At 44.4% G+C, this 23,763-nt stretch overlaps 2 protein-coding genes across 2 annotated transcripts in view; both read left to right on the top strand.

Moving 5' to 3' along the window:
• Positions 1-23,763, top strand: part of LOC126919187 (homeobox protein OTX2-A-like) — a 32,985-nt gene that overhangs the window by 1,128 nt on the left and 8,094 nt on the right. The window contains exon 2 of the mRNA XM_050727994.1: positions 19,335-19,779. Within this exon, the coding sequence (XP_050583951.1) occupies positions 19,554-19,779 (226 nt within the window). The 5' untranslated portion in view covers positions 19,335-19,553. The remainder of the gene's footprint in view (positions 1-19,334; positions 19,780-23,763) is intronic.
• The window catches only part of LOC126919189 (alpha-ketoglutarate dehydrogenase component 4), a 53,231-nt gene that overhangs the window by 22,844 nt on the left and 6,624 nt on the right, over positions 1-23,763 (top strand). The window lies entirely within an intron of this gene.

The following is a 23,763-nucleotide window of genomic DNA, read 5'->3' as shown; positions in this document are numbered from 1 at the left end:
TGGTATTTTATCACCTTTCGGGTCCATTCACGAACGGTTTTGCGTCTTCTTTCGGAACGGACATTCTGAAGCAGCGGTAAACCATCGTATAGATTTGTCCGAATAGCGCAACGTCATCTCCGTTAATCGTCACGAAAAGTACGAGCGTACGTGCCTTCTCGATAAAGACAGCCACCGTTGGTGAAAATGAAGTGCGTGCCGCATGCAAAAGACATCAATCTTTGTAACAGTTTTTTGTACGCGCGCCCGCAGTTTCGAACCTTCCCGCCGCTAACGTACGCTCGGTCGGCTATCCACCTTGCGCTATCGAGATCGTCTTCGTTTCGTTTGGTAAGCTTCGTTTCACAGCGCTAAGAAGCGTTTTGAAGCAAGTTGGACGCATTGGATGGGATTGCGACGCGAGCATGGCCAGACGGAATCAGAGGCGAACGAATCGCGATATGAGATACGAAATAGCCGGAATTTGCGATGGCGCGCGAGCTGCTTGATTATTTTCGTGGCTTTCTGTTTCTTTTTGCCGAGACACTTGCCGAGGATAAGTTTTCGTGGCAAGAAGTGGCCGACAACGGGGGGTTGGCGATATTCGTCCTGCGTCCAGGCACCGAACGAACTGACGGACAAACGGACAATGAGAACGAGGAATGCCCCGCAGAGCCAGACATGAAGACGTCACTCAGAAACGGTAACGGCTACGACGGGGTCAGGTTCGACCTGACCGTTCCGTGTTGCCTCGAACCAGCTGCGTTCTCGCCGACCGGAGTCGAGTGAGTCAGCGACGAGCCTGGCAGACCGTCGGACGTCGTATCAAACGAGAAACCTTTCTCAAAGTTTCTATCGAAATCTATGTCTTGGCTCGATTCAACGTTTCCAAATGCAACGATATGCTCGAGCTACCGCGATTCCCCGTTCCTTCGGTAAATTTATCGCCTTCTTTGAATTCTTGCGCTAAACTACTGCGTACCTCTTAGCATTCGAATCGCTTCGATCGACCAGGACGTCTCTTCTCTACGCGTTGAATTTCTTCGAAAATGCTTGAAAATTCCGCGTAAGCTCGCACGTCGATCGACAGACGTACCGGTCGTCGAGCGAATCAACGACGTATCGACGTATCTTTTTCAAAGTACATTGACGTTTTTAGCGAAATCGACGACGAAACACCGATTCGATGCATCGGCGTGTCGTAATGCGGTCGTAAATTAAATCGCGCGTTGACCGGTATGTGCCGTTGGTACGTGATTTACGAGCGATGACACGCCGAATGGGAATAGGCTGTATCAGAAATGCGCTACGGCGCAGCGTGCGTGTATTTTTCTGACGTAGCTGCGCGATCTTCGGCAAAGTATTACGAAGAATCGGTGATAACGAAACAGCTGAAATACGTGGACTGGTCCAGAGGGCCTTGAACCATCTTCCGCTCGAGTGGAAAGTTTTCTTCGATGAATAATTTAGTCCAGCCTATACTCATTGGGAGAAGTTGTTCGAAGAAACCCGATCGCTCCGACTATCGACCGCGTCTAATTCGAGAACGAGAAACACGGAATTTATTGTTTGAGACAGCTGGAGAAGAAACGTTGTTGCCGGCCCGTTGTTGGACGAACGCATAATTTCTGCTAACCGGGCAAATGATATCGCAGAAATTATCGAGATTAGTTTTAAGTACATCCGTTTAGGCGACTGAGCATTTTTGGGCCTAGAGAGAAACGTTTGATGGGTTTGCAAATAGATTTTGGTTGTTTGTCTCTGCGGTTTTGGCGTTGAAAGGACCGTAGACCGCTTTCTTTCGATATGTCCATAGCTACAACGGAGACCCCCCGGTCCGGTTAATAATCAGTTTCATTGTCATTTTCAAAAACAGCTTTCAGCTTACTGTGGTTGTACTCCACCCCCTCAGGTTTCAAGCGAACTGTTCTCGACACGTTTTCCTTTTTGCACTATCCAGTGCCACTTTCTTTTCCTCTCCACCAATTAGTGGTTTCGTCGAAACTCACCAGGGTTCCAGTTATCCGGCAAAAGGTGCCAGCAGAAGCCTGCTCTGAAAGCACCTGGACACGCATCATCGTTCATTTTCTTTCCACAGGACCGCTTCTCGCTCGTGCCAGCTAGATTTCTGTGCCGCGATATAAAACCAATGCTCTAACGAACGACGATATTGGAGGCTGGCAGAGGTTCGTTCGAACGTTCGCGCCAGCGAAACGTAGAAAATAAAAGTTGCTCGGTCGGCTAAAAAGACGACTTTTATTGGCGCGGCACTCTGGATCAGGATGTGACTAGCACAAATCATTATTAACGACTGGCATTGTACGACCGATGTAGTCCGTTTCGTTTGAAATATCGCGACCGCTGGATCTTTATTAAGCAGCTTTCGACTAACCTGTGCCTCGCACTTTCTTCTCTCTTCCAACGAAACAACATCGTTTTCACGAATAAATAGTCGGCGCGATATCGCGGCTTCCGATCGATCGCCGAACCAATTAACGCGAATGTCTGCTAAATTTCGCGTTTGTCGTCTTGCGTTAACGTCGCGCTTCCCGACTAAAGGGCAGTCGTACGTCGCGACGATGAATGTGTTCACCTCGCGCTTAGACGACGGTGCGACGAGCCAACGATCCCACCGAATACTCGTGGAAAGGAAAGATTGGGAACGGCGGGAAGGTTGACGCGCGGTTATGGACGCGCATCCGTAGGATGACCCGACGAATCATCGTAATAGGAATAATTCAAGAGAAAGGACGTATCGATTTGGTGAATCGTTGTTGGTTGTATATCCTAGCGGTTCCCGGTCAGGTCGGTTTATAATAAGGCGCTATATGGAGCCGCACGCAGGTGTAAGGAGGTGTCCGGCACCTTAAGGCTTCCAGTAGGGTCGAACGGAGCGGCATATTTCATCCATTGTCGCCCCTCAACTCCGGCGGCGGCACTTTTCAACTTTTTATAGAGATTTTTATACCGCTATATCTATACCGCTCTACGCCGTCGGAGATGCGCTCGAACGAACGAGCACGTAGGGAGATGGAGAAAGAGGTGAACAGTGAGGGCAGTAGGCGGAGGCGGTGGCGGAGAGAGGGTTTGCCACATCGCGCGGCTCTGAATATGAATATAATAATGAGAACGGGTTTCGTCGTCGTTCCGCTTCTCCGCTCTTCGTCCTTCGGTCGCTCTCCAGTTCTTCTCCTCTCACGACTAGCCGCTCCTCATCCCCTCGTCCTTTCTCATCCTCCACTTTTTCCGTTTACTTCGGCCTTATATACATATATGCGCGCGAGATGCACCGCGCCGCGCCGTGCCGAGCCGTTCCGTGCCGCGCCGGCAGCTTCGGCAACAACAACAAAACGAGACGTGTCACTGTACCTGTTAAATTGCCTCCTCGCACCAAACTCAACCCTCTGCTCTCCGCTACCGCGCGTTTCTCTGATGCAAGCCGATCCGTCGGCCTCTGCCACTCCTCCTGGCGTGATTATGCGCGCTTACCGGACCGTATAACTGCGCCAAACCACCGATCCACCGGCCAATAAAAACAATTCCAATTTTCATTTCGATCGCGGTAAAATGCCCTTGTTAGGTCCTACGAATCGACCTTGGCTTCGTCCGAGTTTGCAGTTCGTCCGTCTCGCGAAACCGTTAAACGAAAATGTTAGAACAACAGCTAATACGACCGAGTAACTTGATACTAGATCACTCTAGTCTGGAGTCTTGAATCTTGAAGGATGCTTTGCAAAAATTTGGATGTTTGAAGATATCGAGCCGGTTAGCTCAGTCCGGTAGAAGCGTCGGCCAATTAAGTTTCGCGGTGACGATGGATGGCCGACGAAACGGAATGAAAACACGGGGCAGAAGCTGTGAAACGAAAGCCACGGTAGCAGCGGTGAAACGGGGCCGCGGTAATAGCGTTGAAACGGATCGTGCTACCGAAAACGTTCTACCGCGGCTAACTTATCGTAATCATGCTCGGCAGATTGTAAAAACCACGGGGAATCCTTTATTCCACGACTGTCCGGTGCTGCAGTGGTAGAAGGAGTCGCGGATCGCACGTAGCCGAGCGATAGTGACGATAGAGGGGAAAGAGAGAAGCTGCGAGCTTCGGACGGAAAGCGAAACGAGAAGAGCAAGATACGGCCGAGGTAGGACGAGGGTACGAAGAGAAAGAAGAGTCAAGGAATGTTGTACACAAAGGTGTTGAGGTAGATACCCGTGTGTACGCGAGAATGGAAGAGCGAAGAAAACGTCCGAAGAAAGGAAAAAGGGGGAAACGAGAGAAGGAAAAGCAGCGAGAAAGATAAGGAGGAGGAACCTTTTGCATCGGTGGATGCGTGTATCCCGCTATCGATATATTACACGGGTAGGGTTGTGTGCGTGCAAAAGGGTGAAAAGGAGAGACATATTTTATATTTATGGGTATTTGCCGCTACTGTGCTCTCGCGCCGGCGGCTTGTGGCAGAGAGCTAACCGGCCTCTCCTGCGCTCTCCTACCCTTCGTCTCACTCCTGTTTCGACTCTTCGTCTATCTTTCTTCGTTTCTCCGTTGATCTCTGCTCGGTGGCCTCTCTCCGGTGCTTCTATAGAAGCTTCCTTGTTCGTTCTACCGGCGACCATAGCGTATACGCGCGTTTCTCTCCCTCTGACACTTTGGTCGGCAATACAGGACGCACAACCGGCGACCAGACCATGTGTCATCTCCCATGCCATCCCATATTCCGTTCCTACCATGATATGCTCGAGGCTCGTTCCACGCTAACGTTGAATGTCCTTTATGGGTGTGCGCGTTTGTCCCACATCTATATATAGACGCGGGGTGCCATACATGGTACAGCCAACACCATAAGAACTTCGCTGCCAAACGTCTAGTCGACTTATCGCCCTTGTCAAGTCCGAGATAACGCGTCGTGTATCTTTGCGAACCGTCATGGTTCGCGTCTTATTGCGAAGAAGAGCGTAAGCACGAGCCGAGGTAGCGACGCTTCAAGAAATTTGTTTCGCGAAACGAACTGAAGAATGGGAACAGAGGCGGTAAATCGTAATCGGCTTCAAAGTCAACGCACGGTCGTTAGCGACGTTACTCGCACGCGTATTTCGTTTAAATACCCCACGGACTCGAGGGACGATACGAGATGAACGCGAAACGTTCGAAGCATGACCGATTTCGACTGCTTCGAGGAGAGAAGATAGCAGCGAATTCTTACGAGGACTGTACTTTTGTCGGAATCATCGCCGGCAACGGCACCTTCGCTCTCCTTTTTATTTCGATCGCTCTTCTTCTTTCCCCGACCACCGGACTTTTACTTTTTGGCTGCGTTTGCCGAAGAATTTATGAGCGTGGTTTGTGACTCGGGCCACCGGGTGCCTCATCCCTTAATTAAGGATTGTGCCACCGATTTGCCGTCCCTTTCGCGAATATGTCTTTTCTTCGTGGCTCGGCCATGCTAATGACCTTGACCTGTGCGCGACCCGAACACGCGGCGAAAACGTTCGGACACGGACGACCTTAATCCCTCGGTCGAAGATAAGGTGAAAGTTCTCGTACGTTATCGCGTTTCGTCCATTCTGTGACGTGGAAAAATTCTTTGATATCCCGTTTCGTGGGAACACCGTCGCTGCTACCAATTTAATTTTTCACGGATAAAAGCGAGGCTTGTCCCGGCCAAACCAACCACGTCGAAGCATCTCGCGGAAAAATCACCGACTACTAATCCTTTGTCCAAGGGGTGAAACGTTCCGTGTCCCGGCGCGTAAAAATCTTCCTTTACGACTCGAATCGTCGAATTATAACGCGGTGCGCAACAACCTCTTTACGAGGTATCTATCGACGGAGAGAAAAGGAAAAAAAAAGAAGAGGAGAGACCATGATCAAGGGAGCGGGGCAGAGAGATCGCGTCGAGCACATTGCGTGAATCCTTAATGCAAAGCGACTACGGGCGACGAACCGTGAGCACCCCGTCTAATGCCTTCTAAAAGCATCCTCCGAAACCCGACGAGAGAAGAGCTGAAACGAGGTTGATGCTGAGGCAGAAGCGGAGACAGTGGCAGAGGCAGACGCGGAGGCGAAGACGAAGACGAAGACGAAGACGGAGGCGGTTCCTTGGACGAGAGGAAATACGAGGAGCATTAGCAGCGAGAAGATCGAAAGAAAAGAGCGGAGGAAAAATAGAAGCAACTCGAGGAAACGAGAGGGTCGAAAATCTGATAAGCGAGAAATAAGCAGAGACCGACAGAGAATCAAATACCGCAGTGGAAGGACAAACCAGGGTGGCACAGTGTTGTACGGTAATTTGTCGAAGCGTTTTCAAAAAAGAAGAATGGACGAGCCTTCTCCCTTGCTTCTCTCAGTTTGTCTTGCTTCGAGCCCAACGAATCAGTGGTTAACCCAACGATGCAAAACACAACGCCTAGTCCATTAGGGTGCACAGTAGCGTTCTTTTCATTCGCAGCACCGGCGCACATTGCGCCTGTCGATTTTCAACGTGGCCATATAATTCGACGGTCACGAGAGAACAGGTTAACGTTGCCGAATGTTCGGGCTACCGGATCGATAGGACGAGCTACCTAATAAAGGAGTCACGCGTTTATCGCTGCGCGTTTAATTAAACGACTCGCTGATTCTCCTCTGCTACGAAATAAATCAAGATTTTTACGACCTTGCGCTCGGTAAATGTAACCGCGTTAAAATATCGTACGGCATGTGACGAGCGGTAATTACGAAACGCGTTCGTTATCGTGATTTTTTTTTTAGATTTGCCGGCATCGGTGGATTCGTTTTGTTCTTGCGGCTTCCTTGCGCATTGACGAACGTTTGTCGAATAGCGTGGAATATAAAACGCGAACGAAATAGTAACCATTTCGATCCACCTAGTCGCGATAAGCACAGAAACGATGAAAAAGGAAAACGAAAAGAGAGCGGCCGAATGGAGGTGATCGCTCGTGACTGTGATCGTGATTTCGATCGCGCTTTACCTTTAGGACATCTGTCAGTCGCGAGATGGAATTTCAAACAGTTTCCATGGCAAAATAAGCGTGCGGTCTGGTCGTTGATCTCGATACCTGTCCGATCTGGACGTTCAGTTATCAATCAAATTATCAGCGATGGCGTTTAAACGAACGCGTTGAGCCCGTGTGCGTGCTCGTTGCTCACTGTTTGACCGCGTAGAAAGGTTTGTTGTGGGTTAAATTTACGATGGAATAATTAAGGAATCGTCTTACGTATGTCTCTCGACGAGTTTCGAATCAAACCGGTTCCGTAACGATTGAAATTGGGCGTTGCTATCGTCGATAGTTACGCGAACCGAGACTTCTAAACGTGTAATATCGATGGAGAAGTTTTTGGAAACTCGGACAAAAGATATAGAAGAAACTGTAGTCGGAAGATCGCGGTAAAAGCGTCGGAAATGCGTGTTCTTCGGCGCGAAATCTACGGAACAGACCAGTGGAGATTACGGAGGTTTTTGCGGTTCCTTTAGTGGGAAAACGATGTAAACTCGAAGGGAGATCCAATCTAGAGGACTTCGCGTCCCTTGACGACCGACGCCTGCGGTGCGAGCCTTCTACTTAGCTCCCTCCTCTTGCTTTCGAAGAACACACTATCCCCTTTTCCTTGCAGATGGGACAAATGTACCTTTTTGTACTTTGCATCACTTAACGCTTCGTCGAACGTTTTCACGTCCGTTGGTTTTCCGAAAACGCGGTCACAGACGACCACAACGATGGGGCGTGCTGTAAGCACGGGCTACGACATTTCTAAACGCTTTTCAAATCATAGGATCTTTAAGAACAGACGTTTTTTTTTTTTTTACCGAATGGAATACCGGTGAAATTTACTACTTGCAACTCGAACGACAGATTTTCGAACTAGTTCGATCGGAATCTCGCCGAACGGAAAGACGAACATAACGTGCTCTCGTAAGATGGATCTCGCGGTTGGTATTCCTCGGATCGATTAAGATTCCATGAATGAAAGCTCGAAGCCTGAACGAAGTACCGCGAGATCGTTGATAAGCGACGACGAGAATCGGAATGACACAGGTTTGACAATCCGAATGAGATTACATCCTTTAGGTGGATGTCTAATAGAACAAAGTTGAGTCACCTGATCGAGAGGCAACCTGTCACCTTAAGCAGGAAATATAAATTAATTTAACGCCCTTTAGGGGTAAACGTCGTAATGTGGTAGAGGGTGGGCGTCCATTCGGTTTCCATTCATCGTTTTGGCAGGACCATAAATTCTACACCCTTAGCTTCATTGTCCAGTTCGACGTTATTTTATGAGAACCGGATGCATGCTTTTACCTAGCACGTATATTAATTTTTCGTGCACTTGCCTTAAGGGTACACACGCATCGTGGTATTCGACGTTCCGTTCATTTTCCACTCTACAAATATCTAAAGAGCGTTATTCCACTTCGCACCCTATGATAATTAGTCGGTGGTTATCTTTCCATGGAGAAGAAGTTAAGGTCTACGTATCGAGGATAAAGAGAAAATCGATTTCAACGATAGATATTCGTAGAGAGGAGACGTTCGCGGTTCCATTTCGTGATAAAATCTCTGTATTCTATTAACGTTTTGGGATGGAGCCGGGTATTAGGTAACTTGCTACCAATAAACGAGTCGTTTGTCAGTGATTAACTACATAGAGAGATAGGAGAATCCCGAGGGGCGGTGAAAAACCCCCCATGAAGGCTTTGCGCAGTCTGTGCGGAGCACCGTTTCCAGTCGACGTTTTCTTTCTCTTTCGTTGGTTGGCCACGATGCTCCGACGGCCGAACGTACACGTGGCACGATATATGCTATAGAGAAAAGGGATGTTTAATCCCATTGGGAGTGCTAATCTTTGCGCGCAGGAAACCCCCCGCAAATACCCTATAAACGGCCTTCGCGGTACAATGGCCCCCTGCCACCAACCGTGAAAATAGGCCGCAATGTCAACCCCCGATTCATCTCCCTATCGCGACTCCTCCAATCGTCGATTCGTTGCAAATTTGTTAACGTCGTTTACGCCTTCAGAACTTTCAACCGGCGGAACATATGCTCCACGAAATCATCCGTTTTCTTTTCTAAATTGTATACTTTCGTTCAACGAATCGTTCGGTCGTGATTCACGTAATTTTTCTGCTATGCTTATTACGTTGTATCAAGTTTGGACAAGATTAGAAAGGAAAAAATATCCGTCCCGCCGGGAACGGTCGAACGCGCATCCATGAGCTCGTTCCCGTCAGCTTTCGAGAAACGCGACGCTCCGACAGGTTGACGCGTGAGATGGAATCTGCGCCTACGAGGGACGCCTGCAGAATGTGTTCTACGTGTCGCCGGTGTCAAATGGTTAAAAGACTCGGGATACGCCTGGTCCGGGAACCCGATTGGTAGGGTGACCGTCGTGATCGTCCGCTTTACCCTCACACTTTCGACTTCCGTCGTTCTATAAAACTATCGTGAAAAATAGAGAGAAAAAAAATCCATTTCAGAGAGGGGTGGGCCGCCTCCACCAAAAATTCTCCACTAGTCTCGATCTCGTTTGTACCTGTCGCCCTCACGTTATACGCGCCACCTGGACAGGTGAATCTCGGAATATCGTGCCCTACACGGGTATATTATATCGTATATCCGTGTGGTGTCTCTCGATCGAAACGTCGCGTCACCAACGTGTCACCGGCTGCTGTCGTCTCGCCCCTTTCTTTTCTCCATTTCGTCACTTTTTAGTTCCGTCGCTTTTCATGCATTCGTTTCGCTAGACGCGCGTCCCTGAGTAATACGATAGCAGTACAAGAAAGATCACTTGGGAGCGAGTAGGATACGAAAAAGGTATAGGGATTTTGCGTTATCAACATATTCGAACGTAATTCTCTATGTAACGAGACCCTTGAATAAAAGTTTTAATATTTTCATAGAACACCAATTTCTAGTAATTTAAATATCCGAAAGACGATCTAGTAGATAATGTATAACCGTATTGTACATTATCCTATGCTAACAAAACTGCCAATGGTTTTACAAGAGATAATAAAATTAGAAAATAAGAAGAATTCAAAAGAATTTTGGGGAAAATTCTGTCGTGCAATAAATTTTCAAGTGACCATAAAATAGCCATAATGGCGACGACAAGCAAGAAATTAAGCCTAAACTCAATTACCACAGGTGATTGACATCTTAATGTTTCAGAGCAACAGAATCGAAGGATTATTTTTATCTTTCTATTGAAATCCAAGTAATACACAGCAATAAATTTTTCTGAAAAGGACAGACGCTGCGAGTTTCCAAACTGTACAATTGATAATTCCAGCAGTCATGCTATATATTACTATCTTCTCCTTTCTTGCCTATTATTTCTTAGAAGTGAGATTTCTACCGCTATTTATGCTTTATGATGTTTGGGGAGTAGCTTGTTTATGGCAATCGAAAAACATAAAGATTTAGCGTTTTCTCCTTTTGCACCTATTATATTCTAAAGGGATTAGACGAATATTTGTGCAACGTTTAATTGCAGTTTCTCGGTTTTCTTCGTCGAGGCTTAGCCGAGAAATAGCTTACGTAGGAAGAAAAAGCATTTGGTCAGATAAGACGGAAGTCGAATCGAATCGACCGATCAACCGCCTTTCTCCGGTGGTCGTGATTTTCGAAAAATGGTCGATCCAAATTTACCGTGAGATCGCCCAGCGGGTGTCTGACGCGATATTCCTCGCACCTACGTAGAGGTGCGCACCTGTGCTCGCAGAGAAAGAGAGCGAACGCCCTTGTGCAGGCCCGGAAATACGAAATTCGCCTAGCTTCTGCCGATTCTACCGTCGTTACATACCCACATACCCTTCTCGTGTGTATACGTATATACAAGAGATATAGAATGGGAAAGACGAAGGGCCGGGACACGGTCGCGTTTTCAACGTTACCAATGCAACAATGGAGACTGCGATCCTCGGATCGAGACCGACACAATACGCCGCTGACGTGTTTATATAGCTGCAGAGAGCGAGAGGTTGGGAGAGGCGAGGTATACACGCGAGACCGTGTAATTTAGTTATAGATCAGTTTGTTGCAATTTGGCATTTCGTTTGTACGGGCCCTGTAAACTGTGTTTATCCAGGCTGCGATGATCGACGAGTAAACGAAGTTTGTTTAGGAACTACATCGCGCGGAGACCCCTCCGACAAGGCTTGGCCTTTTTCACTAAAACGCAAACCTTCGTAAAAAATGAAACCTTTCTTAGTTTTGGCCTATCTGTCTCTTTTTTATTTTTTAATGTGTTGCACATCGATCACGTATTTTCCCGAATAACGAAACGTCGTTATTCCGCAGAGCCAAGTTCCGCGATTAAAGAGATATGATCCTACGGTAACTATTCGAACAATCGTTCGAGTCGATGGTTCCAAAATCAGGCTGTGATTCTTCCAATTTGCCGAATAACCAAATTTTCGGGAAGTAAGATCGGCGCGTAATAATGGACACGGCACGTGTTAAGGAATTCTCAAGCGGATTTTTTCAAAGGCGTGATTGTTCGAAGGATCGTCAAGGAATAGCATTAACCCTTATTGGCTAAGATATATTTAATCTAGCAGCTAGCTGATCGAACAATATTCTGTCCTGTATTTGAAAGCAAATAAGTGTGTTCCCGGCAGTTGCGTTAAGATGTCGAAAAATCTGATGGTTTTGCCAATTACGTTTTGGTCGAATGAAACTAGCAAAGGGGTAAAGAAGACGATACTGGAACTGTAGGAGACAAACCGTGGTGACAAACAAACGGAAGAAACGAGGACGAACGTAGCCGACGCAAGAAGAAAGACGGTGCAGCTCTTCTTGCTGACTGCGCGCAGAAGAGAACCTAGTTTAACGCAGGCTTTAACCAATTCAATTCATAGGCTCGGGTTAAGCCAGGATTTGTGGCTTAGCACTGATGGTGTTTGCTACCACCACGAGAGATTTAACTGTTTCTGCGGCAAACCGTCCTCGGACCACCGGCCAGGTAGAGGTATGTGTTACATGTATGCACGATCGAAACCATCGGTTTTCCACGGAGAATGGAACGAACTGCAACCTGTTTCCTTTGTTTAATCGTCGCTCGAGTATTAAGATTACCTTCGACCATAGATACTGGTTTTAATATTCTATTAAATCGTAGGAAAAACAAACAACGATCTTTGCGTTGTGTATTAAAATATTAGGGTAGACACTTTTACAAGTTCTAAACGAAAGAGATAAAAGTCTCATATGCTTGAAATCGAACTATACCTCTTATTGCAACAGATGTTTGTCCAATTAGGACTACATGGAGATATCTGAAAGAAAGTAGGTAAAGTTCGGTAAGCATTCTAGGGCCGTGGTTCATGATCATTAACCAAAAACGTTACTTTAGAAAGGTCGTTTTTGCTCGCAGAAAGAACATAAAACATACAATACATAAACATAGTTACACTCGTTCGACGAAATTACAGCGAGCGTAAACTCTTGAAGATTTTCACGCATTCCGTTCACGAATAATGGGAATTTACGCACAATCGTATTGTCCGTATTACTACTGTGGCGGCACTCGGCAAGCCAAATACCACCACTCGACACTAACTAGTGTCGGACGACGGCAGCGCAATGGTTAACGTCTTAGGTTGCAAACGTTCGGAACCCGGGTTCGAATCCCGGCGACCGGAGTCCGATTTTACTTTCACACACCAAAAATCGGAGGAAACATCAGCAATACCCCGGCAGCCGACATCCTACAGCCCCTAGTGACAATTACACCGGACGAGGCCCAACAAAACTACACTATCTCACCACGTCCAATACATCTATAACTCATGGCCACCTCACTACGTTTATTACACAGTATTTCTTATTGTTAGTCCGAGTTTTTCGCTTACTTTGGAAGACTTTGATTATAATTGCGCAACGGAATGCTCACCCTCGGATTTTTATATGCTTTTATTCGATTCAGCAATACTAGACCGGTGAATTTCCCTTTTTGTAACAGGTGATGATCATTAACGAACACTCTGGTTGCGAAAGTTCGACACAAGAACGAAACAGGGATCGCATTTGACTAGAAAATCGGAAGTTGAAGTACTATAAATTACTCTTGAAATTATGGCTATTTCTCATAATCTGTTTCATTTGGCTTTGAAATGATGCATACCATATATATATACCATATAATACTTAGTAAAAGTATTATAAAATATATGGTATATATATATGGTATACCATAAAATAATAATATATACCATATATATACCATAATATACCATAATATACCATAATATACCATAATATATACCATATATGTATACCATATAATACTTACAGAGGAAAATGTAGACGAAGACGTGGCCACATATTTGGAACTCAAACGAATATATATATACATATACATATATATCTCTTAAAAATGCGACGAAAAGCAATTAAGAATACTAACAGGTTAGACAGTACCGATAACCTTCAACCTTATTGTCTATCGAAGGTGCCAAATAAGTCAAATATTCTGTACTTATGGCTAAACCGGCCTATGATACATAGTGGCGTGACATAGTGGCTAACGTTGAAAAGAATGTTCGATAACGAAGCTACGTTTTAGATGGCCAGGGATTTTTTCCGCACGTTCTAAAAAGCATATTTCAGAAATATCCGGTGGTCGGGTTCCATGGCGAAACGCATCGAAGAAAAATATTTGCCCCCTTACAGTGGAACTTGACCGGTGAGGCATACGCAGTGAAAAGGCAAGCAGTTCGGTAGAAGCGAAGGTTGAAACGGTGGATCGGAGCGGAGTGGAACGCGCGTCGGTGTGCCGTGGCACGCTGGTAAATATGTGCTGCTACGGCATATATGTATCCGCACATAGCAGCCCAGTTGGTCCTCTAATGATGATCTACGGTTAGCTACCGCGCACAGCTTCTATAAACCTCCTAATTTCTCCTCTATAAATTCGTCGAGGAAGCCTGGACCCCTTCCACCGTGGCTCTCTCGTGGTTTTTACTCTTCCGCTGGGATCCCGCGAGCCGACGCGACCGATCGGTCCCATCTCTCTTTCCCACAAGCCGTCGTAAATACGCAACTGTATTTAACGTTCTGTGCGTGTGTTGTCTCCATGCTATCCATGAACCGTCTGTGTGCGGCCTCGCACCGACGCAGATCATTTATTATTTACCGCCGCTTATGTGCCTCTGCGAAGACACTGTGTGGGAGAAGAAGGTAGCACGACCAACGTGCACCAACAAATGGGATAAAAGAGAGCGAGGAAGATCTCGGGCCCACGACGGTATTACGACGACGACAAAGCCGAGTGGAGTCGCATTTTTTATACCGACCAACTGAAAAAACATAGTCCGGCTATCAGCGGGTTTGCGATTTTTATTTTTCTCCCGAGTTAGAGTGTGCCGGTGAAGAATGCGATCGCGCGCTATGTCCACGTGCTTATACGCCACTTATTTTCCATAGCTACAATGAACTCGACCGACGCTCTCTCTCTACGTAACTCGGTATCGACCGATTGATATAGGTAGATGAGTGAAATTCGGTGCCAAAGTACGACGCAGGATGGGCGCATCGAAGAAATCCGCGTGTTTATAAACCGGTTACGCGTACGCCATTGGAATTCCAGTGAAAGTAATGATGTAGATGAAGCATGCCACGCGGACCAGCTTTTTACATATCGAATCTAGACGCAAGGTGTTTTCGATGCAGCTATAAAAATTGATTAGCCGTTGATGATTACTTCAATTTTTCTGGACGACGCCATTGGTTAATCTGCATCTCATTGCTCGCTAATTCTACGCTTCCGTAAATCGTAGAAATGATTTATAATGTATTATCGAGAAGCATTTACAAAATCTACGAGATAACCATACATTTTCATGGATACCAGATTAAACGATACATAATATTTCATTTTCCGTATGAAAGTTGCAGCAATGAGCGAAGGCCAAACAGTACTGCAATGAAATTCTAAAACTTCGGTAAATTCACAATACCAACGAAATTAGTTTTCCTACCGTAAGCAGTTTTACCATAATTATGGGTAACGCAAAGTGCCTGTAAAACGAGGAAGGCCGACTGTTTGAAGTGCCTCAATAAATATTCGTGCACCTCAATATAGTTTTGTATTGCAATTGTAAGACAAGACCATGTTGTATTCATGATGTATATATTCTTTTTTTTTTTACACAAAAACATAAGATCGGTTCGAAAAACATAGAAAAGGGAAAGAGAACGAGTCGAGTGTGTTCTAAACTAACGTAAACTTATCGCGTCAAGATTGATTCGATTCTATGATGTGACTACCGTCATCTAGATACTAAAATTTTGATACGAAATGACGATAAAGTACGATCCCTTGTGGTTCAGGAGGGATCGAAGGGCGAATGGGGAAGCTGGAGGAGTGAAAACATCAGGGCGGAGCCTGAACATAGGAGGAGGAATAAAACGCGCAAACTCGATACACGCCGCCCTCTTTCTCTCCCGTTTCTCCTGCTTTACTTTTCAAGCCAACCACCCCATCCGGTTTTCCTCTTTTCACCTTTATATAGATTTTTTACCTAGTCGACCCTTCTTCTTTTCGCTTGGCGAGGCTTGCGCAAACTTGTCTATGTAACCTATCTTTTTCTCGTAAGTCATACTCTGTCATTCTTTTTTCCTATCATTCTTCAACTATACCGCCACTATACTCGATCATCCATAGACGAGTCAATTTTCGATTGTAAAGATGACGACGGTTACGCGAATCGGTTCGGATTGTACGTAACACATATGTAGAACGCGATATATACATATATATGTAATTATTATATCTCAGCCAGGAGCATAGTAACATCCTACGAATGTTACGATCATTATTTACTATGTTCGCTCTCATTTCTTCTCACTATTTACGTATTTGCAAGTATTACTTTCATATCTTGACACTTAGAGCATTTCTGTATTGTGTATCGTAATATCTTGTTATTCTCAAGTATCTGCGTTTACTTATCTTGTATAGAAGATAATAGTTTAATCATGTCAGGGATTGAAGATCCTAATAATCCTTAAGCTCCTAATAATCCTTATTACGATGAACATTTAGCACTCTTGTCTTCTTTTGTTTCAATTCGTCAATACACTCACGAGAAAACCACACGAAACACGATTTTTTAATGAAAATGTCGCGAAAACTACCGAACGTAACTATGCACGTAGCGGATTACATCACGCGGCGGCCATTTTTCGTATTTCTGTTTTCCCGCGAAATTTAACCTATTGCTACGGTCTATCGAGATAGCTGCAACGCATTATTAGATATCAATTTGGTTATTCATCGTTCGTCAGGCGAGCACATATTATCAGATAATTAATCACAGATGCTCTAACGAGATATAATTGTGGTTAACATGTTTCGAAAAAAATAGGATTAGTGTTTCCTATAATAAATCTTATTTAAGGAATTAGGGAAGAATTATCGACGATTGTCTCCAGTGTTGCCAACATGTGGCGTATTTCAAATTACTGCAAACTATGTATTTTCAAATGAATTTGAAAATGTTGAAATCTTATTAATTATATCAATATAGTTGCTAGTATACAATAGTTACTTCATTATGTTCTGTTGAAAATGTTAATGTTCATAATTAGCAGTGGATTTTCAAACACATTTGAAACAAATAGAAATCTGATGTCTTTGAAAGAAAGTTCTACATGGATTCATAAATGTAGGCATAAAACTTTTCCACGACAATATTTCAAGTAATTTCTCACGTCCCGTTTATTATTGGAAAAATTTAAACAGGTATATAATTTCGGCATAGGGTAGAATATTTAAGAACGAGTAAGAGTAGCTAAAAATAAAAAGGGTAACAGTGGGTAAGAAGGGGTAAGAATAGGAACCACGTGTCCCATATTCTGTTAAAACTCAAGTTCTCAGGTATATAACGGTATGTATTCTTCAAGACTGGTCACTGGTGTACTGTAATGTTTGTCGTCCTTAGACAAACAGTATAGACAAGAAGCATTAGCAGACAATGTTCAGGTGAAATAGACAACTGCTGCAGGGTTTTTCCAAGATATTTCTTTGAGCAGCAGAAATTACTGTCCTACAGGGTTTCTTACAAACCGTAATCCTGTACTATTGTTCTGTGGATTGAGGAAAGGGTCTACGTACAGTCATATTAATTCTTTGGTAATGGTAAGGTGTATTTGCGGTGCAGGTAAAAAATGTATTTCCATTGTTGACACCTGTTTCGATAAAGCCTGTGAACATTTTATTCGCAGGACATAGTTATTGGATATTTTTGAATTCCATTTTAATTATTTCTCCACGAGTATGCTAGTAAAAATAATTTATTTATATTTTATTTATTTGTATTCTATTTTTATTTATATTATATTCATTTATAATATATTATTTATTTAATTTTTTATTTTACTTAATTATTTATCTACAGATATAGCATTGAAAGTCGTTGGCTTTACAATTACATATACACCTATTGTTTGGCAAAATAAGATTATTTATTGTCCTACTTTAACAGTTTCTACGACTATAGAACATAAAATGAAAACGCAATTTCTTTTTTCATAAGAATTCGTCGGTATATAATAGCAATATATATCACGTCGGTATATCACGCAATAAAATATTACCAAATGATGCTTTATACTGTTTTCATATTATGATATCGATTCCTACTTGACACGCTGGCTTATCAACGAAGTTATTACGCGATATGCTATAAATTGTGAAGTTACTTGTATATAAATATGCATGGTATGCGCATCGAGACATGTGTGATGCTCGTGCAACGAGTTGCACTAGAGTTCACTATCTCTCACTCAATTTGAGCCTCATCCGCCGTAAGCGGATCGACCAGGCTGGCCTTTTAACGTCGGATAGTCTCGCCTCTCCTGGCTCTAGAGCATAGACGCCTATAACAAACATTATCCGCCATAATGCCCTCGTGTAAACATACCTACCATCGTGCATCATCCTTCTCTCCTCTCCTCTCCCCGTTTCATCTTTTTCTGACACATCGTATCTCCCTCTGTCCATGGTCCGTCGACTGGATAAAAACTTGGAAGTTTATTTAGCCGTTTAGCGTCTAGTGGGAAGTTAAGTTTTTCGAATAAGCCGCCTTTTTAGCATGGGCCACGCTTCCTTTCGTTTCCTTCCGGTTTAGCACGCGTCGTTATTTCATGTTTCATCGTCGTATACGTATTTCTCCCTTCCTATTAACTTCGCAGAACCTCTTTGTTTACTAATCCATTTTATACGAATGCAAGCTGTTATACATTTTTCAACGGATGATAATTGATGATGAGTCACGGGATGCTAGTTGCTTCTATGTTAGTTGCTATGCTGGAATTTCCAAGCTACAAGGGAAATGTCGTGATAAGACCATCGGCCAATTCGTATTTGTAAATTTGGCAACATCTCTTTCTCCCTGAAAGGAGTTCTGGTCAGGCCATATCTACGAATAGTCCCACTCTTGCCGGGCCCGTTCCGAAATCCCTACCCCTATTTTGGGGGGTGGAGACCGATGGAGGGGATCCAGGTAGAGCCTGGTTAACTACTAAGGAACAGTGAGGGGGGCTAGCCGTCAGTTCAGCTGAATATTTCTACAAGGCGCGCAGTATCTCTCTGTACTTGAGCTAGAGCAGTCGTTACTTCTAATGTGCATTCTTAAGTAGAAACGAGCAACGTCGAGCGATCGGTTAGTGTAAAAAATAGATTATTTCACGGTAGAATATATTTCATGTGTTATCAAGCAATACAAAGGATAGTTTATGTTCAGTGATGTGATATAAAATGATTATAGGACGACACGAATAGGTGTTGGATTTTTGTGAATGTGACAACATAATCAATCTTCAGTGAGTGATACCTACACATTTACATACAATACATTTTAATCGGACATATCATAACGTAACAGATATACTGTGAAAAAAGTTTATAAATTAAAAAGAAGAAAGGATTCGAAATACAGCAGAATTAATTTTTCAACGTTTTAGCATCGTTTCAGTGACTTTGTATTTCTTCGCATTAAAAAGAAGAGTAGAACGAGCAATTGTACGCGCCTATCTTCTAGAAAATTGTCGTTCGCAACAATAGATATGGGACACAAAAAGAATGGTAATTTCTTCATTGTAACCGGGCACGACAACGAGAAGCATCACCGACGGTAGTTTACACGTGTTCGCACATTCACGATACGCCTTAAAGGTTAAGAGAAACACGCGTATAAAGGGCAATTGATTATTGACAAGTATGTGATGACTTCATGATTATAAAGAAATATAACAATTAGTTGGCTCTGTGTTTAAAGTGTTAACGAAAGATAACCAAGTTTTAAAGGTGGTGTTAACGAAGAATGGATTATAACGCGACATAATTATCGTTATAGGTGGAGGTATACGAGGGCTACGATAGTGGGCAAAACGTGTCGGTGCCACAAGAACCGACACCGAGCCTATCAGAGAACAACAAGTTACCTTTGCAACTGAGCGAGAATAATCGCCGCGAAGAAAACCTTTGGTTGACGACAGAGGAGGTAAATCAACAGTTAAGGCATTCTGATACGAGAGCCGCAGTGGCGGGTGAACTGGCTTGCCTCGCGGGTTACATGGCGGGGTACCTGAAGGCTACCGGCGCCACTTGCGCTCCGACCAGTAGTCCTCAGTACCATCCCCACAGTCATCCAGCAATGGGAGTCGGCACCCATCCACATCCGCATTCGCATACACATCCAGGAGCCCCACACCCAGGACTACCGTCACCATTTGCACTAGCTACTCACGGTCATCCGCATCCTCATCCCTTGGAACATGGACTAGCTGCCTTCCCACAAGGTTAGTTTCGCTCAATTCATTTTTCTATTCGCATGAACTATCAGAAATTGATATTACGGAGATATAGATCCTAATTATCCTAATTATGGTTACTCTTTACGTTATACGCTTACATATTTACTTTATATTTACATATTATTATTCTTACAACAATACAACAAAGCAATAGCAAATTATTGACTTTATTACAAGAAGATAATATTGCACGATGAAACATTAAGCGCGATAACAAACTGTACGATAAAATTACACGATCGAGATAATCTGAATTAATTAATGATCGTAATCGGTCGTTGAAACATTCTCCACATGGTCGCATCTAAATACCAAAGAGATTAATCTAACGCGAGACGATTCAAATCTTGTAGCGATTCCTAAAACTCTGTATTCTACCCATAGATATCACGGTTAATTACCAGAGGCACGCGATCACCGCTTTACAATTTGCGTATGTTCACGGTGGCGCTATAATACCGTTAATTATTAATGTCGCGTTTGAATCGCGATCCGTATTCGCGCTATTATTTCTCGCAAGCATTTGAACCGTTGAATGGTTGCGATAGGTAATAGAAAGAAGGAATATTGATAATTTGAAACCGGTAAGCGTTAAGACTGAACCGTTACAGGTGGCGTTGGCTGTTCTCGTTCAAAGACTTTCCTTGAAAAATCGAATTCCATCGTTTCCCCTTTTCCGTTTCCTTTCCCTTTAAATCATAATTATTTCGATTTTAGTTTGACGAACGAAATAGATATCAGTATCATTTTGTTTACTACCTTTCCCGTTTTAGGATAGTACCAAATAAAGGAGCCTATAGTTCTTCTTTCTTCTATCGTCTTGACAGTTTCATTTTCTTTCAAATTTCAAGTACGATTTAAAAGGTTTGCATATTCTTTAAAATCGTTATTCTTTTGCATTTCTTTTTTTCATTTTTGAGACGTAAAAGGAGCATTCGTTCGATCGCGAAACCAAGGATTCGATACGATTAAACAGTTCTTCGATGCAGGCTTTGGTTGCTGCAAACATTTCCTATCGTTTAGCCAACTTTTACTCCCTCGATCCCATTGTTCGTTTTTTATATTTCGCGTATCATACGGCCTGTTATCTCCTAGTAAAAGTATTTGGTCTGTCCGCCGTACTGGCCATTATTGATTGCCATGCAAATCGATGCATCGACTGAAGCCCTATGAGGCCAAAGTAAACTCAGGGCTTCTTAACTATAGTCAACGTGCATCATTCTGTGGCAGGCGCTCGACTGCATTTCTTCGTAACGTTGCCTTTAAGGCATCGGCCGAATTTTTCATTTCAAAATTCCTCGTATATCGCGAGTCCCGAGTCAAATAAATTCTTCGTCAATTTTGCGTATCGGCTTCCAATCCAACGCAATACCTAGTCCAAGCGCGATAGAAATTGTAAATTTGCATTCTCGTTGAAGTTCGATCGTTTCGTATGTCGATCGTTGATGGAAACGACTTGCTATGATCTTCATCGCATCGAAACAAAACGTTTAAAGACGGAGCATATTTCAATTAGACGCACGAACGTTCTCCTTTTCCTTTCGCGCTTCCACGCGTGTTCGCATACGTTGAGGAATATACGTGGACGCAGAATTGGCGTACTTTTCTCTTTTTCGCCTTCGTCTTTTTCACGGTGGTTTGAAAGGGGTACGGAGTAACGAAAGAGAAAGAGAGAGTGAGAGGAAGGGAGAGCAGAGGGATTCGAGTCACGGCAAGAGGGTAGGAGGAAGGGGCTGGAATGCCCCAGCGAAGAAGAGCAGAGAGAACCATGAGAGTAAGCCGCTTATCAGGGTGGCAGCAGGCAGTATAGGTCCAACCAACGCAGATAGGTGGGTTTCCATGGAAACACGGATCTGTCCGTTAGGTCCGTACGTACCCGCGTCCAGCCGCCTATCCGTTGTAGGCGTATCCGCTACACGAAAAGCCGTGGAACGAGAGAGGAACGAACCGAGTGTCCCTCTGTCTATATACGCGTTCGTGCGAAAGAGGCAATCGGGAGAGTCCAGGGTAGAAACAAGGCTCGCGGCTGCGAGAAACGAGCGAATCGGTGACCCGCGCCCAAGAGACGCGTTTTCCCTTTTTATCGTTCCTTTATCAATTAAAAACTAAATATTACGGTCTGATCGCGTTCGTTGAATTCATTGCCGTTCGTCGTGTCGTACTTTGGATTATTGCATCGATCGTAATACCGAATACTTGCCAAGAATCTTACGAACCGCCCGCAAGTGTAAATTCGCGGTCTTCGTCCTTCCACCCACCTCCGACGTGAATCGAGTTTCTTTTTATTCGCCGAATACATAATGTACGAGCTGGCACGTTCGTTCTCTCGGTGGGAAATGAAAAATTAAAATGGAAATGAATCTTGCTAAACGACCGTCTGCAACCTTGAGCTACGCGAAGGAGTGGCAAGGAACCGGGATAAAATGTTAAGGTTAGAGCGGTTGTGGCCACGCGTGAAACCATGTATTCGTCGCGTGCGCGAAAAGAGATAGTCCGTGTTGGGTGTTTCATAGCGCGCTCGAAGAATGTTTGGACGCGTCGAACGACGTTATTTGTTTTATTATGCAATCAGGCGTGGGGTCAGGGCGGGAGGAAGAAAAAAAAAGTAGTAGCTCCGAGCGGAACGAAGGGTGCCAAAAAGGTGGGGTGTCGAAACGTTGTCGTTAACGCGCCGAGGTTTCTCCCCGTTGTACAATGTACAGGGACGCTGCAGGAGCCACCGGGTACGTGGGAATCGCGTCACATGCCTCTCCCTTTTCTCATTCGACGACTACTATTTGTTGTCGCAGAGAAATTGCCCGTCCACTTAACTTCCTCCGCCTCTCGGTGGCATCGGCACGCGTAAACAGACATCCACGCCTCTGATTTCAATTCCACGTCGCAATATAATCAAATGGGAACCGGGAAACAAAAGTTGGAAAGTTTCTTCAACGTAAACTCGTCGGTCGGATTGGACTTCAAAATTTATAGCAGGATAATAGTTTAATCTTTCATCTGGCAGACTGCTGCCAGTTCGATAGAATTTCAATCACTCAATTAGACGTCAGGTTAAGCGTGGCACGTGGCAGCAACACGTGCCTCTATCGTCGTTACGAAGTGGCCACAAAATATCGAGCTAAACAAGCACGCGCGTAAGTATCGGAGAGAAATCGTCGATCAAATACGAAACGATTCGCATCGTTTGACGCGTGTCGCGAGTAAATTGAGTAGGCGGATGGTATCGTCTTCGATAGAGGGATCTAAATACGGGTCCAAGTCCTAATTGTAGGATAAACACTCGAGTCTGAGTGAAATATCACGTACAACGATATCGATACGTCAGTCTCTTCTCCATTTCTGCTCCTTGTTTCTATTCTCTGGGACTTGGTATCGCGTAGATCGGTGGACAAAGGTCGAATCATCGTTGGTTTCTAATATGTAGTCCTATCGATCGGTTTCTCAGCTATTTTCATTTTGATACACTTTCCAAATCGCTAGATAAGTTACCCCGACGATAAGTAGGTAGAACAGAAGAGGAAGCGAATGAAAAAGCCATCGGTTGGTAGATGGTAACACGAAGCTTATCCGATTATTCGCTTGTCCCGGATGTGTGTTGGTATTTCGTTACTTACTTATGCTCGTCTCTGCTAGATTACCAAGTAAGAACGACTAGGACCGAAGGCCACACGCGTTTCGTTCCGTTCGTTCCGTCGAAACTTTGTGTGGTCTTCTGGAGCGCAGATGCTCGCTTTTCGATAACCTTGCACATTTTTTTCCCGATATCGAACTTTTGTCTCGAATATGCTCCCGTTTGACGAGGATATTACGACTTCGTAGGCACCTAAGGCAAATCAGTCGAATGCGGTTATCTGCTTTATGCAGCGATTTCACGGAGGTCATGCTGTAAACGCAAAGTCGGCCAAATGTTTTCGTAACTGATGGCCTTTTAGAATTCCGTCTCTCATCGACAGTGGCACGTGCTATCATCCC

Source organism: Bombus affinis, chromosome 8 (genome assembly GCF_024516045.1).
Source record: "Bombus affinis isolate iyBomAffi1 chromosome 8, iyBomAffi1.2, whole genome shotgun sequence".
Taxonomy (NCBI): Eukaryota; Metazoa; Arthropoda; class Insecta; order Hymenoptera; family Apidae; genus Bombus; species Bombus affinis.
The sequence above is the reverse complement of the archived record's forward strand: the minus strand, read 5'-3'. Positions and strand labels throughout refer to the sequence as shown.